This window comes from Helianthus annuus, chromosome 2, assembly GCF_002127325.2.
Source record: "Helianthus annuus cultivar XRQ/B chromosome 2, HanXRQr2.0-SUNRISE, whole genome shotgun sequence".
Lineage (NCBI taxonomy): Eukaryota > Viridiplantae > Streptophyta > Magnoliopsida > Asterales > Asteraceae > Helianthus > Helianthus annuus.
The window spans coordinates 160,868,526-160,884,158 of NC_035434.2; the positions used below are offsets into that span (position 1 = coordinate 160,868,526).

General features: G+C 38.7%; 1 protein-coding gene across 1 annotated transcript; it reads left to right on the top strand.

The window, feature by feature from the left end:
* Window positions 1-12,447: 12,447 nt before the first annotated feature.
* On the top strand, window positions 12,448-14,226 carry LOC110899219. Its single transcript, XM_022146094.1, has 7 exons — window positions 12,448-12,637; window positions 12,712-12,990; window positions 13,121-13,356; window positions 13,443-13,667; window positions 13,765-13,857; window positions 13,945-14,049; window positions 14,131-14,226. The coding sequence occupies exons 1-7, from the start codon at window positions 12,448-12,450 to the stop codon at window positions 14,224-14,226; spliced, it is 1,224 nt and encodes a 407-aa protein (XP_022001786.1).
* The last annotated feature ends 1,407 nt before the right edge of the window (window positions 14,227-15,633 follow it).

Below are 15,633 nucleotides of genomic sequence, written 5' to 3' on the forward strand. Positions count from 1 at the left end.
CGCTACAACTCTTGCTTGCTCGACACTGCATAGTGCCACGTGTCCAGATGCGTGTCGAGGCTAGTACACTGACTGGTCAAGGCTAGGGCCTAGCCCTATGCTCTCGCAGGCCGCGAAGCCCGAAGCAGAAGTTTACGCGAGGCGCGTAGAAGCTAGCTGGAGAGCATTGAAGGCTTGGAAAACTGGATATAAAAGTTACCTAAATAAAGAAGAAGTTTTATTTTCAATAATTAGGGTTTATCCCTACAAATATATTGTCAAATGAACTTGGGTTTTATCCCAATAAATTCATATTATAAAAATTTGGTGTTTTACTCTGATAAAATATTTCCTAACTACGATCCTGATGTATTCCGCTGTCAAATTAATAAACACCGATACCACTCATCTGGATGCTCGCGGCGCCCGCTGTGACAACTCGAACTTTCAAAGTTAGTGCCATCTAACCTCGTGACCTCTAACCTCGTATTTTTTCGTTTAACGATGTTATATGCGATTGTATGTTATGCTAAACTTGTTTAACGTAATCAGTCATATTTGATTGTGTGTTTAATAATTATAAGTTTGGGAAAAGTCATGTGGTAAGTTGAAAACTTCCACTCCACCCGTATGTTTATTTAAATTCTTGGCCCAAAACAAAACTCGTTGAGCCCAAGTTGGGCCGGCCATGTTAAAAGCGTACAACCTGATGAAAAAGGATTCGGTCCACTTGTTCCAATGAGATATCTATATAATATCATGCATCTCACCCTATATTAACATATTAACGTAAAGAGTTAAAGCAAACCCTAGCTTTCAAACGGCGATCCATTCCTTGTAAACTACTCCTCTCTTGCAAGTCTTTTCCTTCAACCAACCGCTCGATCTGTGGTTAGTAATGATAATTATTAGATTGTTGTTGCCGTTGGTGTGGTGTTGCGATTAATATGAATATATTAACGCTTCTTGTAATGTGTTCGATAATTTTAGGAGATTAATGTCGATGATTTTGTGTTATAACGTGCTCACAAATGTGCTAATATTATCTACGGACCTGGAGTTATAATTGTACTGATTGCTATATGAAAGAAGTAGGTTGTTAGAATGAAAAACGAGTAATCGGCTATGTGACGCATCAATTAGTATGTTGAATAGAATTGAATGTTTGACAATTGCTTGTTAACTGTTGATGGTCATCGAGTAGTAACTGGACATGATCATATGAAGAGAGAATGAATGGGAGGTAATGATCGTTTTGAATAATAAAAGTAATAGAAGTGATTAACTGCTGGAACGTTAATACTTATTTGATCCTACTTGACAAACGACATTAATAGCATGAAATTATTATATTGCTTTGGGAGATATCTTGTTAACTGATTGGCACTAGGAATTAACTAAATGAGAAGTGTGGGCTGTGACACATGTGGACATAATCTGGGCCATAACCGTATGCGGAACAAAAAGAAAATCAAAGGATCCGGCTCTCACCTTAGGATATGGACTGCACAAAAGGGCTCTGGGCTGGTAGGGAGTGGGCCGGGTAATACAAAAGAGACATGGGTTATACACCGAGCCCAGCTACACATGTATACACAGAACCGATTGGGCCTAATCGGATGGGCTGTGATGTGTGGTTAAGTGAGTATATAGATGTTTTGACTTGATATGGCAAGTGTACAATCACTGGGTAATAATGGACCGTTAATCCGTAAGTTTAGTTGGGCCGATACATAGTGACTAGGTTGCTAGAATTATTAGACAAAACTAGATATAGCTGGGCCACACAAACACCAAACTGGATCACGTATGAATTGGGGTTATACAAGTAGCTAGGGGCTGTGGATTAGTGAAATCACACTGATTGAATTGGGGCCGAACACCTTAGCCGACTACTTAACTATGCTTGGTAATAATTGACTAAATGAATTATAAGAGTCATCTGAATGCTTTATAGTCAATTGACTTGTTTCTATTTATGTCAATTCATGACATCAGTGGGAGTTCATGTGTAATCATCTAGTATGTGGGCCAATATCATGTTCCTATTTATTTCATGTTTAGTCTTGGGTAAACATAACAGGTTGTACACATGGGTTGAGGATAATAATATGTATTTATCATATTGTTAAAAATGTGATTTCTAATATGATCACATCAGTAAATGAACATTGAAAGAATTAAACATTTATTAATTATGTGATATCATCATTTAGGTACTGATTTCATGACATGATCAACTATTATAATTGTATGAGAATGTGTGTATATTACTTGGATCATATGTGATGTATTTTGCATTAAAAGATTTAGAAACTGATTGTTGCCGATAACCCTTTTAGGACGTATTTGACCAACTGATAAACAAGTAGTTAATCTTACCGAGCAAACCAAAGGTGAGTTCATCTCTTGAGCATGTGTCCCGGTGGTTGGGACAGTCAGTGGGTATCCTGGGAAGGGATAGGTCTTTTGGGTAAAAACGGGAATGTTGGATAATATACTCTTCCTATCACCTTTAAAGTCCCTCCGTGTTGTTTGGTTACCTGGAAGGTAACATGGTATTAGTTAGTAGCGCTACTTAGGTTTGGCAACCTCACCCCGTACCTGGGAGGACGGGTGTTGAACTAATGACCTAGTCATGACCAATGCTTTGATAGGAGCATTGGAGAAAGGGCAAAATAATCAGAAGCCGTCTTGTATTGGGGTATTATCAACATTGTTTTCAACATTGCTTTCGGAATTAACTTCAATGGATTAACTACATACTTGGTAACCAACGTTTTCGTAAAACTATGAACTCACCAGCGTTGTCTGATACACTTGTTGCGTGCTCGCAGGTCGATAGGTATTTTGGATTTGGGAACTTGCTGTCTGAAGTAGCTGGAGTGGTCATGGGTCGACAGGAAGAATTTATGTGACTGATTTCTTGATACTATACTTTGGTTTTTGAAACAGTTTAATTTCGTTTACTATTTGCTTCCGCTGAACTTATTGGTTTTCGTTTAAACTTATTGAAGATGTTTTTATTAATAATGGGATTTTTAATCATAATTGGTATGGGTTCAATGTAATTGGTGGCTCGTTATTGGTACGTCACACGCCTATCAGGGACACTCCCTAGGTGGTATTTTGAGGGTGTGACACCCGCTCCCGGGGTAGGGGTCGGTGTCACACCCCAACCGATGGTGGAAACATCGGGGCATGACACTGAGCGAAACAGATTGTCCAAAAGTTTCCATAACAACTATAATTACCAATTATTTAAGCATCACGTCCCATACCATGACATAAAAGATAACATAATTATTACAGATAAAATCTAGTCAAATTGTTCTGTTCCGACAACTCAGATTTCAACACAGACAATAACGTTTATTCGTTTCTAGACCTTTCCTAGCCTCGATTTCACAGCAAGCCAAGCATATAAATGTCCTAAGCACCTGCCACATACGTTAAAGTAAAGGTCAATACACAGAGTGTAAAGGTGAGCATACAAGTTTAATAGATATAATAGAGTTCGAAATCGATTACGCATAACCAGCACGTACATAGTGTTAAATGAAGCACGTTAGTTATCGACATGAACCTATCGATACCAATGACTGCGGGTTGACTGCCCAAGGCAGTTCGTAATACACACTCACCACTGTGAGCCATGTAACAAATTGTCCTTAACAACCCCTGAGTGAACAGGTGCTGAGTCCAAACTATAGTACTATCGTTGCTAAGGCAGGTAGACAACATTCCATGTGTAAACATAACAAACAAACATTCATTAAGTCACGTATAACATGCGGTAACACTTAGCGTTAAAGTATTGCGTAGTGTGTTCGATGTGATTTAAAATAAGTAACGTATGTAACACCCAAAAGTGTGTAAAGCAAAAAGGGATCGAGTATACTCACAACGATTGATGGATTTAAGGGAACGCTAGAGAGCAAGCTTAGCCTGATCAGAACGATAACACACCGATAAGCGGCGCATCAAACGGAGCAAAGTGTCAGTGGGTCGGACGACAATCCGATCAGGGGGCAATCCGATCGGTGGTCGGTCGATCGGATGACAATCCGTTCGGGTGGTCGCCCGATCGGGTGGCCACTCGATTGGATTGTTATCTCGTTTGGGATGGATGTGTTTGTGTATGATGGCTTGACTTTTGAAGTTTTCGTTGTAGCATTTTAAAAACAAAGAAGTATCTCTACCTTTCAGGTCGGTCGATCGAATGGCTGTTCGATCGGACAACAATCCGATTGGCGAGGCTTCTCAAGTTGAGAACAAGTTCACCGCAGAACGGTCACTCGATCGGATGGAAATCCGATCGGGTGGCAATTCGTATGCATTGAACATGTTGAAAGTTGTTTAAGTGTTGAAGCCAGAACATCACATGGTCAGGTGGCAATCCGATCGGGTGGCAATTCGATTAGACGGCAATCCGTTCATTGTTCACAACCTCAAAATGTTGAAATAAAAGTTAAGTGTGGGACCTAAGGTGCAATCCGATCGGGTGGATGTCCTGTCGCATGGCAATCCGATCGGACAACAATCCATCCCAGATGACCTGGTCGTCTTCTTCCTTGGTTGTTTTGATAGGTTGCAGTTTTCTTGAGACGTTTTGATATCGTGCTAAACAACAGAAACCTCGTCAACGCTTAGTGACCCGATCGGATAGGAACCACCCTAGTCCGACAAGTTAACTGTTCGAGACGGTGTTTCATGTTTATCCCAAAATCAGTATTCTCGTGGATAGAATCCAGATCTTGAACCAACAGTTCGACAAGAAAGAGTGGAAGATCAGAACAAGCTCTGATTCTATCGGTTTTGAGTGCATTGAGTGTAAAAGAGTTGAAAGAAAGTTGGAAAACAATCTTTCAATCCTTTTCACCATGAATATGTTCAGATCTTTGCAAGATGTTTGTTTATTTATGTGGAAATCGTTCAGATCTAAGTTGTTCTTGGTGGATTGAAGCCAAAAGATGAAGTTCATATGAACACCATGATGACGTCATCCTAGAACACCTCAAATCTTAGTGATTTCACGGTTAAAAGTTAAGATTCAAAAGATAGTAAGGTGTAGGAGTGCGTGTAGATCAAGAAAGTTAAGTGGAAAACTTACAAGAATCGCGAGAGATCTGAAGAAATAACGGCTGGAACGAGTTGGGAGAGAGAGAGCTGTCAACATCAAGTGATGTTGATTTGGGGGGTATTTATAGGGTTTCCATAAATGGAAAGGGGAGTAAGTGGTTGGTCGATCGAGTGGCAACCCGATCGGGTGGCAGCTCGATCGAGTGGCAACTCGATCGGGTGGCAGCCCAATCGGGTGGCAACTCGGTCAGCTGGCCACTCGATTCGAGTGCTCGGCGCGATGAGTTTTGCGATTTCGATTCGCGTGTTGAGCGCTGCAATGCGACAGTGTTTCTTATTCAAATTACTTTTAATCCCAACTACTATATCAACATACAATCATCCTAATTTAACTTGCGTTTAGCGTTTGTGATTCGATTGCGATTAAGTTGCGATTGCGTTTCGATTAATCACCACAACATAAACATAAATAAACATGCACAAGTAACACATAAAAGGCACACACTCGCACAAGTACAATAACCAGAATGCGTAAACTCGAGTTGCGAGTGCGATTGTGAGAAGCGACAAACATCGATTAAACCTCGATTATTAATAGGTACTCCACATAATACAATGAACGTAAAGCATAAAATAGACTATCTCAAGCCAAAGAAGTCAAAACAGGAATTGAGCAAGGAGTGACAAATCGCAATTAGAAATCTTGTCTCCCTTTGACTTGAACCTTTACTTTGACTTTGACTTTCGAAACACGGGGTGTTACAGCCTCCCCTAGTTGAGGGAATTTCGTCCCGAAATTAGGCCGAAGCCGTAACAAACAACTGCGGATACTTCGCCTTCATATCGCTTTCGAGTTCCCAAGTGAACTCGGCGCCTCGTTTGCCTTCCCATCGGACTTTCACAATAGGAATGCGTTAGCGTCTGAGCTGCTTGGTTTGGCGATCCATGATCTCGACAGGCTTCTCCACGAAGTGTAGTGTTACTTTCACTTGGAGATCTTCTAGAGGCACAATTAAATCATGCTCAACCAGGCACTTTCGGAGGTTCGAAACATGGAAAGTCGGGTGGACGTTGCTAAGTTCCTCCGGTAGTTCGAGTCTGTAGGCAACCTTTCCGATCCTTTCCATAATCTTAAAAGGTCCAACATATCGAGGCGCTAGTTTCCCTTTCTTGTCGAATCTGACCACACCCTTCCAAGGTGATACCTTTAGGAGTACATAGTCGCCAACGTCAAATTCAAGGGGCTTGCGTCGTCTATCGGCGTAACTTTTCTGATGACTCCTAGCTTTCAGCAGATTGTCTCGAATTTGGAGTACTTTGTTAGTCGTTTCTTGCAATAGCTCAGGACCGATTAATTGCGAGTGCCCGATCTCGTGCCATACAATAGGCGATCGACATTTTCTTCCGTATAAAGCCTCAAATGGTGCCATTTGAATGCTGGAATGATAACTGTTATTGTACGAGAATTCGACTAAAGGCAAGTATGCATCCCAATTACCGCCGAAATCTATGACACACGAGTGGATCATGTCTTCAAGGGTACGAATCGTTCTCTCAGTCTGACCGTCGGTTTGAGGGTGGAACGCGGTACTTAGATTAAGCGTAGTACCGAGAGCCGTTTGAAATGTTTCCCATAGACGCGAAGTAAACCGAGCATCATGGTCAGAGATGATGTCTCGAGGCGTCCCATGTCGATAAATGATATCATCAATGTAGATTCGGGCTAATGTTTCCACCTTGTAGTCTTCTCGTATTGGCAGAAAATGAGCAGATTTGGTCAAACGGTCAACGACAACCCAGATGCTGTCATGACTTGATGACGCACGTGGATGTTTCGTTATAAAGTCCATAGCTATACTCTCCCACTTCCACATAGGGATCGGGGGTTGTTCAAGTAAGCCAGAGGGTCTATGGTGCTCAACCTTGACCTTCGAGCAAGTTAGGCACTTCCCAACATAGAGAGCGATATCCCTTTTCATGCCTGGCCACCAGTACTTGTAGCGAAGGTCCTGGTATATCTTATCGGCACCAGGATGAATAGAATATCAGGATTTGTGGGCTTCGTCCATCAAAATGGAATATCCCATTCGACTTATTCACGAGATGAGCTCCATCGTGGTAGATCCTTTCCTTCTTCAAAGTGCGTTCGGTAACACAAGCATGTTGGGCTTCGCGGATAAGGGTTTCGAGATGATGTTGGGCTGGAACATTCCGAGCGCTATGCAAATAGCTGTCGGCTTACAGTATCGGCAACGATATTTGCTTTGCCTGGGTGATAACGAATCTCACAGTCATTATCGTTGAGAAGTTCTACCCATGAGCGTTGACGCATATTAAGTTCCTTCTGGTCAAAGATGTGTTGTAGGCTCCTATGATTGGTGAAGATCGTACACTTGGTACCATACAGGTAGTGTCGCCAAATCTTTAACGCAAAAACAGCTACGCCTAGCTCGAGGTCATGGCTTGTATAGTTCTTCTCGTGGATTTTGAGTTGACGAGATGCGTAAGCGACAACCTTGTCTCATTACATGAGAACACAACCAAGACCAAGGTTCGAGGCATCACAGTAGACGATAAATTCGTCGTTTCCGTCGGGTAAAGTGAGGACGGGAGCATTGCAAAGCATATGCTTGATGGTTTGGAAAGTAGACTCTTGTTCGGTTCCCCAAACAAAAGGCTTGTCTTTATGCGTGAGAGCGGTAAGCGGCACAGTGATTTTTGAGAACCCTTCAATAAATCGACGATATTAGCCCACTAGTCCGAGAAAAGAACGGATTTCGGACGGGTTCTTCGGTGTAACCCAACTCTTAACTGCTTCAATCCCCGCGGGGTCGACATGTATACCTTGACTATTGACAATATGACCGAGGAATTGAACCTCCTCCAGCCAAAATTCGCACTTGGAGAATTTGGCATAGAGTCGATTCCCTTGGAGCAGTTCGAGAACAAAACATAGATGTTGCGCGTGTTCGGCTTTCGACTTGGAATAGATCAGGATGTCATCGATGAACACGATGACGAAGCGGTCAAGAAATGGTTTACACACCCGATTCATTAGATCCATGAAAACCGCGGGTGCGTTGGTTAAACCAAAAGGCATAACGACGAACTCATAGTGACCGTATCGAGTGCGAAAAGCGGTTTTGGGTATATCCTCCTCTTGGATGCGTATTTGGTGATATACTGTGCGTAGATCGATCTTTGAGAAACACGTAGCACCTTGTAGCTGGTCAAACAAATCATCAATTCGAGGCAGGGGATAGCGATTCTTGATTGTCAACTTATTCAACTCCCGATAGTCGATGCACATCCTGAACGACCCATCCTTCTTTTTAACGAAAAGGACTGGTGTGCCCCATGGAGAGGTGCTCAGGCGAATGAAGCCTTTATCAAGCAATTCCTGGAGCTGACTCGAGAGTTCACGCATTTCGGATGGAGCAATTCGATAAGGAGCTCTAGCAATAGGGTTTGCTCCAGAAATGAGGTCGATATGAAAGTCGATATCACGATTTGGCGGTAGTCCGGGAAGATCCTCAGGAAAAACGTTAGGAAATTCTCGAACCACTGGAACATCGTTTACACCAGGTCTTCCTTTCTTTTCCTTCTCCGCTACTACAATATTAGCCAAGAAAGCTATGTATTCCTTGCGGAGATACTTGCTAGCTTGGACACAGGGCATAAGCTTAAGACCTTTATAAGTAATAACGGTTCATAAAAAGTTGTAATGGGCCATATACACCCGTACATAGCTATGAGTCACCGTGTTTGATATATAATTTATGAGCATTGATTTTACTTCACCAAGTTTTACTTAATCGGCCTTAATTGGTCAGCATTGACTATAATCCACCATCAACGACCTGAATCGACCAGCAATAGACCTAAAGCACCATCAATAATGAGGACTTGGTTTAAAATGGGACATATTTTAGCGTGGGTATTAAAAAGTGCAGGTACGGCCTTATAATGTTATTGCAGTTCAGCAATTGTATCACGCGATTCACGAGATGGGTCAAAATTTGAGGATTTTCATGATATATTTTTCTTAAAAGATAGCTGCTGATAAAAGGCTAAAACAATAGTGCAGCCAAATTTGGTTCACTTGCTTTTTTCCTTTTTGAGTGTATTGTAGTTGATTGTTGCTGATAAAAGTCACTGTTTATCAAATATTGGTAGTACCCTAAATTGTTTAAAATAAATGATCTTATTCTTTCAATTAATCATCTATACTGCATTAGCAATACACAAAACTGATTTAGAATAAGGACAAAAGTATTGGTAGGTTTACCCCCACGTGACCCGACAAACCCGACCAGTTTCACTTGTAGATAGAATTTATCGATTTGACAAAATAATTTCATGACCAAAAAACAATAAACATGCTATCAAGTTTCAAAAACTATTATTTCATTATACACTTCTGCCTCTGATTTTACTATTTATTAACATGACTTAGCTCTGGGTCGCTTTTATATTTTTACAAACGCGAGCCGAGCCGAGCAGGTTTACCACCGACTGTAGTTAAAATTATATTTCTTTTTTAGTCTGAACCACATAAATACGACGCTTCTGTGTGCGTCGTGCAGCCGATGACGATGTTGCGTGCGCAGCGCAGCCGACGCCGCTGTTACGTGCGCCGCGTAGACGACGACGCTGCCGCGTGCGCCGCGCTGCCGACGCTGCAGCCGCTTCTGCGTGCAGCCAACGCCAAACAACATAAATATGACTATGTTGTGTGCTTCGGGCAGCCGACGACGCTGCCGCGCAGCCGACGGCGCTGCCGCTTGCGTCGTGCAGCGATGCGTATATATCTTCATAATTATGATACATGGACATGACGGGTCCATTATAAGTAATAACGGTCCATTAAAGTTGCAATGGGTCATATACAACCGTATATAGCTATGAGTCACCGTGTTTGATTATAATTTACGATCATTGATTTTACTTCACCAAGTTTTGCTTAATCGGCCTTAATTGGTCAGCATTGACTATAATCCACCATCAACGACCTAAATCGACCAGCACCGGACCTAAAGCACCATCAATGATGAGGACTCGGGTTAAAATGGGACATATTTTAGCGTGGGTATTATAAAGTGCAGGTACGGTCTGATGCGCAAACAAAATTTTTTCTATTAACGACTTGAATCGACGAGCACTGGACCTATAGCACCATCAATGACCTTAATCCCCCATTGCCTTGAAAATTGATAACTAAGCCAACTACCATAAATTTACCATGCATAAATTGACCCTAATCGACAACCATTGATCATAATTGATAATCAACTACTATAATGGATCATCAATGACCCTACATGATCTCCATTTATATTATATTTTATTTTTTTCAAAAGGTGTTTTTATATGATAAGTTGAATCAAGGGCGTAGCTTTGTGGGGGCGGGAGGGGGCGGCCGGCCCCCCGAACTTTTCACTCAGTAGTGGAGAGCATGTAGTTTTCGTATAGAAATTTTTGAGTATATACGTTTTTGAACCCCCGGTTTTATAGATTTTTTTTTGTATATACGTTTTCGACCCCTCGGTCGGAAATCTCAAGCTTCGCCACTGAGTTGAATTAGTCGGGAATTTTTATGCACCCGAAGACGACCCGTTTGGTACCCCTTACCCTCACTGACTATAAATGCGTATAATTTCAGTTTAAATAAAATATGTTTCGAGTTTAATTTAATTATAAAATAGTATTGTGTATCTCATTTTAGTTTCCCTTATAATTTGATTAAACTTTTAAATTATATTGTAACACTCAAGATATTAAATAAAAGAATAATAAATGAATATAAAAAATAAAAGAATATTAAATATAAAAAAGATTACATGTATTAACGGAATGAGCAAAATAGTTGATTAAAACTTTTAAAATTCAACTTTTTGGAATAAGCAAAATAACTGATTAAAACTTCTAAAATTCAACTTTTTTATTGGGCTCCCGCTCCTTTAAAGGGAATTAGGCGGCAGTTAACATTTTGATTTTACCCTCACTGTCAAACTGCAATAGCCAGGCCTAAATTCCAGATCGAAGGACGACTTGTTCAATCGCTAGAAGGATTCAATCCGAGGGTTTCGATTGGTTCAATTGCAACTTAAAACACCTTCAATATTAGGTCAGTAAATGGTAAAGAATAAATGATTATGTTCAATTGATTAACATGTGTGATTGTGTGTATATGTTCCGTGATTGAGACGTGTGTTTGTGTTATTAACGATCCAATTGATGTTTTTTTTCTTTCGTAATTGTATGTACTTCTTCCACATATAATTGTATTTCCACAGCTATTAAACTGTTAGTTTATGAATGTCGTTGCTTGCTAAAAAACCAAAGTGGTTGAAAAGATCTCATTCAAAGCACTAGGCTTTTAAGGAATATACAAACAGGATTTTAAGGGCGTCTGCTAACTATATTTTAAGTTATCATTACACATTGCTAATGTTATAGTTTAAATTATTAACCTATTCACAGTTAAATAGAGCATAATTGATGTCTCTCTGGTGATACCTTGCAAAATTTGCTTTATCTCTATCGCGATTAGGATTTCATATCAGAGATAATTTAAAAGCCAATGGTTGCTTTAATTAACTCTGACAGAAATGTACAAAATAGACATGTAAATGTTTTAGGCTTTTAGCGCAACCCACATGAACTGAATATTCTCTAGTTCTACCCGAACCCATTTTGACTAATTACCCGACTTCGCCCGATCCACCTATTTTTCCACCTCTATTTACAATAAGATAAAGATGTATCATGTTACCCGAAGTCTGAATTTGGCTGGTTGAAAAGGGCTTTAGCAGAGCTCTAAGTAGAGGAGCATAACAAACAGCATTTAATAATGTAAACTGCCCCATCATGAGTTTTACTTTTAACTTCACATTTACCATTCACAGCAAGTCAGTAAGTTTTGTTAATGGGGTAAATATTGATATTTGTATTGTGACTTTTTTGAATAGATATTATGGGTATGCGCAAGGGGCTACATATCATTTCTACGGACTTCAGTGAGACTGTTGAAGACCATGGTGAAGCCAATGTTGAAGACCATGGTGAAGCCGATGTTGAAGACCATGACACTTATGACAATGTTGAAGACCATGGTAAAATGCAAGGTTGCCAATCAAATTCTCATGAGGGTAATGAGTATATGAAATTAAGAGAACTTACGATTCAGGAGAATAATAAAAGACTAAGAGAATTAGGAATTAAAAACATTATAAATTCTCCGGCTAGTTTGGAAGAAAGTCGAAAAATGAAGAAAAAAACAGTGAAAAAGGTAATTTGGTTATGAAAACTTTATTTATTTTATTTTATATACACATGTTTTCTAATGAAAATTTATTAGAAAACCGTCCACAATATATTCCACCGATGTCGTCAAATAGAGTTGCTAATATAATGAAGCTACGTCGAGTCGTTGCTCCAAATGTCTCTCAAAAGCTTCCTTCAACTTCAAATACAAAAAAACCAACAGTTACCATGAGTGAAATAATCGAAGGTAATAAAGAAGGAGCAAAGAAAAAGTTGGTTCTTGTTGATGAGGATGATGAGATGTTTCAAGGTATCATTTTGTTGTTCATAAAATTATTTTAATTAATAGTATCTTTTATATTAATTTACTCTATATTCTTTAAGAAGCGGATACAGAAGTGGATGATGTTGGTCAACATGTGATACGAATGGCAGATCACGACTATTCTAACGATGAAGACAATGTTCATGAACAATTACAAGGCCCGGAAAAACAAAAGGCAACAAGTTCTAATATAAAAGGTAATAGTATAGGTAGGCGTAAGAGGCTGCATATCACTTCTACAATCTCAACTGAGCGTGTTGAAGACCATGTTGACGACGACCATGATGAAGACCATCAAGTTTTTGAAACTCAAGGTCATCAAGCTAGTGAAATACAAGGTAAAAACTGTACACAATTTGTAATGATGTTTAGACACAAAATAATAGCATATATGTTTAAATTGTATTAAAATTTGTAAACTATTAATAGGCCGATTTTTGTACTTATTTTGTTTGTTTAACTTGTTAGGCGCTCCTAAAAGGGTAAGAGGCTATACAACAAAAGCTGAAATTTGGAAGATGGATAGTACAAAAAGAATAGTTGTCACATTCAACAAGTATGGAAAGCCTGTTGGGGCTGAAGCTAATGAACTTGTTCAATTCCTTGGTACGCTCGCGAGGATGGCTGATCATGTATCCATAGAATATTCTGACTGGAGGAAGGTTCCAATACAAAAAAAAGAGGACATGTATTCACTCGTTAAGGTATATGTGTTTATCGAGTTTCAAAATGTATTAGTAGTTAAGCTAAGAGGTATATTCTAACTTATATATATATTTTATGTTTGTAGTCTAAATTTGTTATTCATCCAAATGAAACAAATGAGATTAAAAACTGGATCTTGACTAGCATCGGAAGAAAATGGAAAGAATGGAAAGGTTCATTAAAGGCATGTGCATATGATCCAAGCCGTAGTGTTGATAAAATTGTGGCACAACAAGTTAAAAATGACGACCGAGTGAATCCAACTCAATTTAAAGAACTTGTTACTCGTTGGTTCACTTCGGAATATCAGGTACCAATGATGTAATGTTGATTTCTTATGAAATATATGTAATTATGGACTTAGATTAAAGAAGTCTTGACATGTATAACTTTACCATTTACCATAGAGTACATGCGGTGTTAAAAGATTGAGCCGCTCAAAGATGAAGGAGCCTCATGTTAGCGGGACAAAGTCTTTTGCTAGACTTGCTCATGAAATGGTATTATTCTAGCTTTTTTTTACATTTATTAATTTTTGAATATTTTTGTTTTTATTTCCCTTACTAACCATCAAACATAAATTATAGGCCGCGGAGAATAATGGTATACATCCAACACGAGGAGAAATGTATATAAAAACTCGCACTCGTAAAGATGGAAGCATTGTTGATGATAACGCTACTCAAGTTGTGGTAATGTATTTTAATGTTCTTATATATCATGGGTGTGTTTAATTTTCTTATGATTATCTATTTTGTTATCTGTTTAATTAGGATTCATTAAAAAAAATTACAAATGACTCTACAATCACACCCGACGATCCAGATGATTTTAAAAATGATGACTACTCAAAAGTTAAAGGCCCGTAGAAAAGAGGATACGTTCGATTAGTTGGAAGGATGCCAGCCGCAAAAAGTAATGGTGCTTCTTCGACATATGCACAAACTAATGATCAGCTAAAGATTGTTATCCAAACGAACGAGCAGTTAAAGAGTGTTGTGAATGCTATGGCTATCATCTTCCAAGAACATATCCCCAACGCGAATTTGTCTTCGGTTCTTAGCAATATAAAGATGCAGGTAATTTACATACATTACCATTATTTGTTCTTTTACGATTACATATTTATGTACTAGCTTTTGTTTGGTTTATATGTTTTAGATCCCCGGTATTGGTTCTTTGGTCCATAACAATTCTTTACCGGTTAACGAAATATCATCTTCAAGAAGTCAATATGATAATGGTAATCACTTTTAACTAGTTACTTTTTTTAGCTATTTCGCAATACTAAATGGATATGATTATGTTGTTGTAATCTTGGTATGAAATTGATTAGCCAAAACTTTCCATTTTATAGGGCAAGAAAGTCGTTTGGACAATTGATCTTGAAGTTTTGTTGACATTGCAATTAAGGTAATATATTAGTTTTTTGTCAAAAGTTTAGGTATTCGAGTCAGTTATAAATGATTGTATATTTTATGTTTATTTTTTGTCTAATTGTTAGATGTTCACGCCATTTTTATACATGTTTTTCTTTTGAATCAAGAACAATGAGTTTAAAGAACTTTTAGAATTTTTTTAATCAATACTAATACTTGTTTATATGGTTGATGATTGCAGGCTAGATATCATGAGAAGCTTTGGAGCTAAGTTTTATGATACTGCAATTTCCACCCAAAAGAATGTTTAGACTCCTTGTTTAAATATTTAGAATTTGGAATATGCTAACTGTTCACGATGTTTTCCTAACATTTGACATATGTTTTGGATCGAACTTATTATTGAAGTTATGATATTATGAATTCTACATTTACAATTTTATCTTTTATTTTATATTTTATATTGTAAATAATGTAATTTTTATGGCAAAATTATGTGCCATTAAAATAGTACACATATTTAACTCGAAACAGTTTTTACCAACACAATATTTGTGCCACAAAAAGTTTTTTATATCGTGGCATAAAAAAGTGCCACTAAAACTAGTATAGATATGTGACTATGATTACTTTTTAAAGGCACAAAAATTTGTGCCACAAAAATCTTTTTTTATATTGTGGCAAAAATTAAAGTGCCACTAAAAGCCCAAAAACTTTGTGCGGCAGATTTAAAAAGTGCCACTAAAAGGCTTTAGCGTCAGCACTTCTAGCGTCACTTTTTTTTTTGTGCCGCCTATTCCTACAAGGGCCTTTAGTGTCACTTTTTTGTTTTTTTATGGCACCTTTTGTGTGTCACTAAATGGCCTTTTTTTTGTAGTGGCGGGTGCCTAAGCCGCT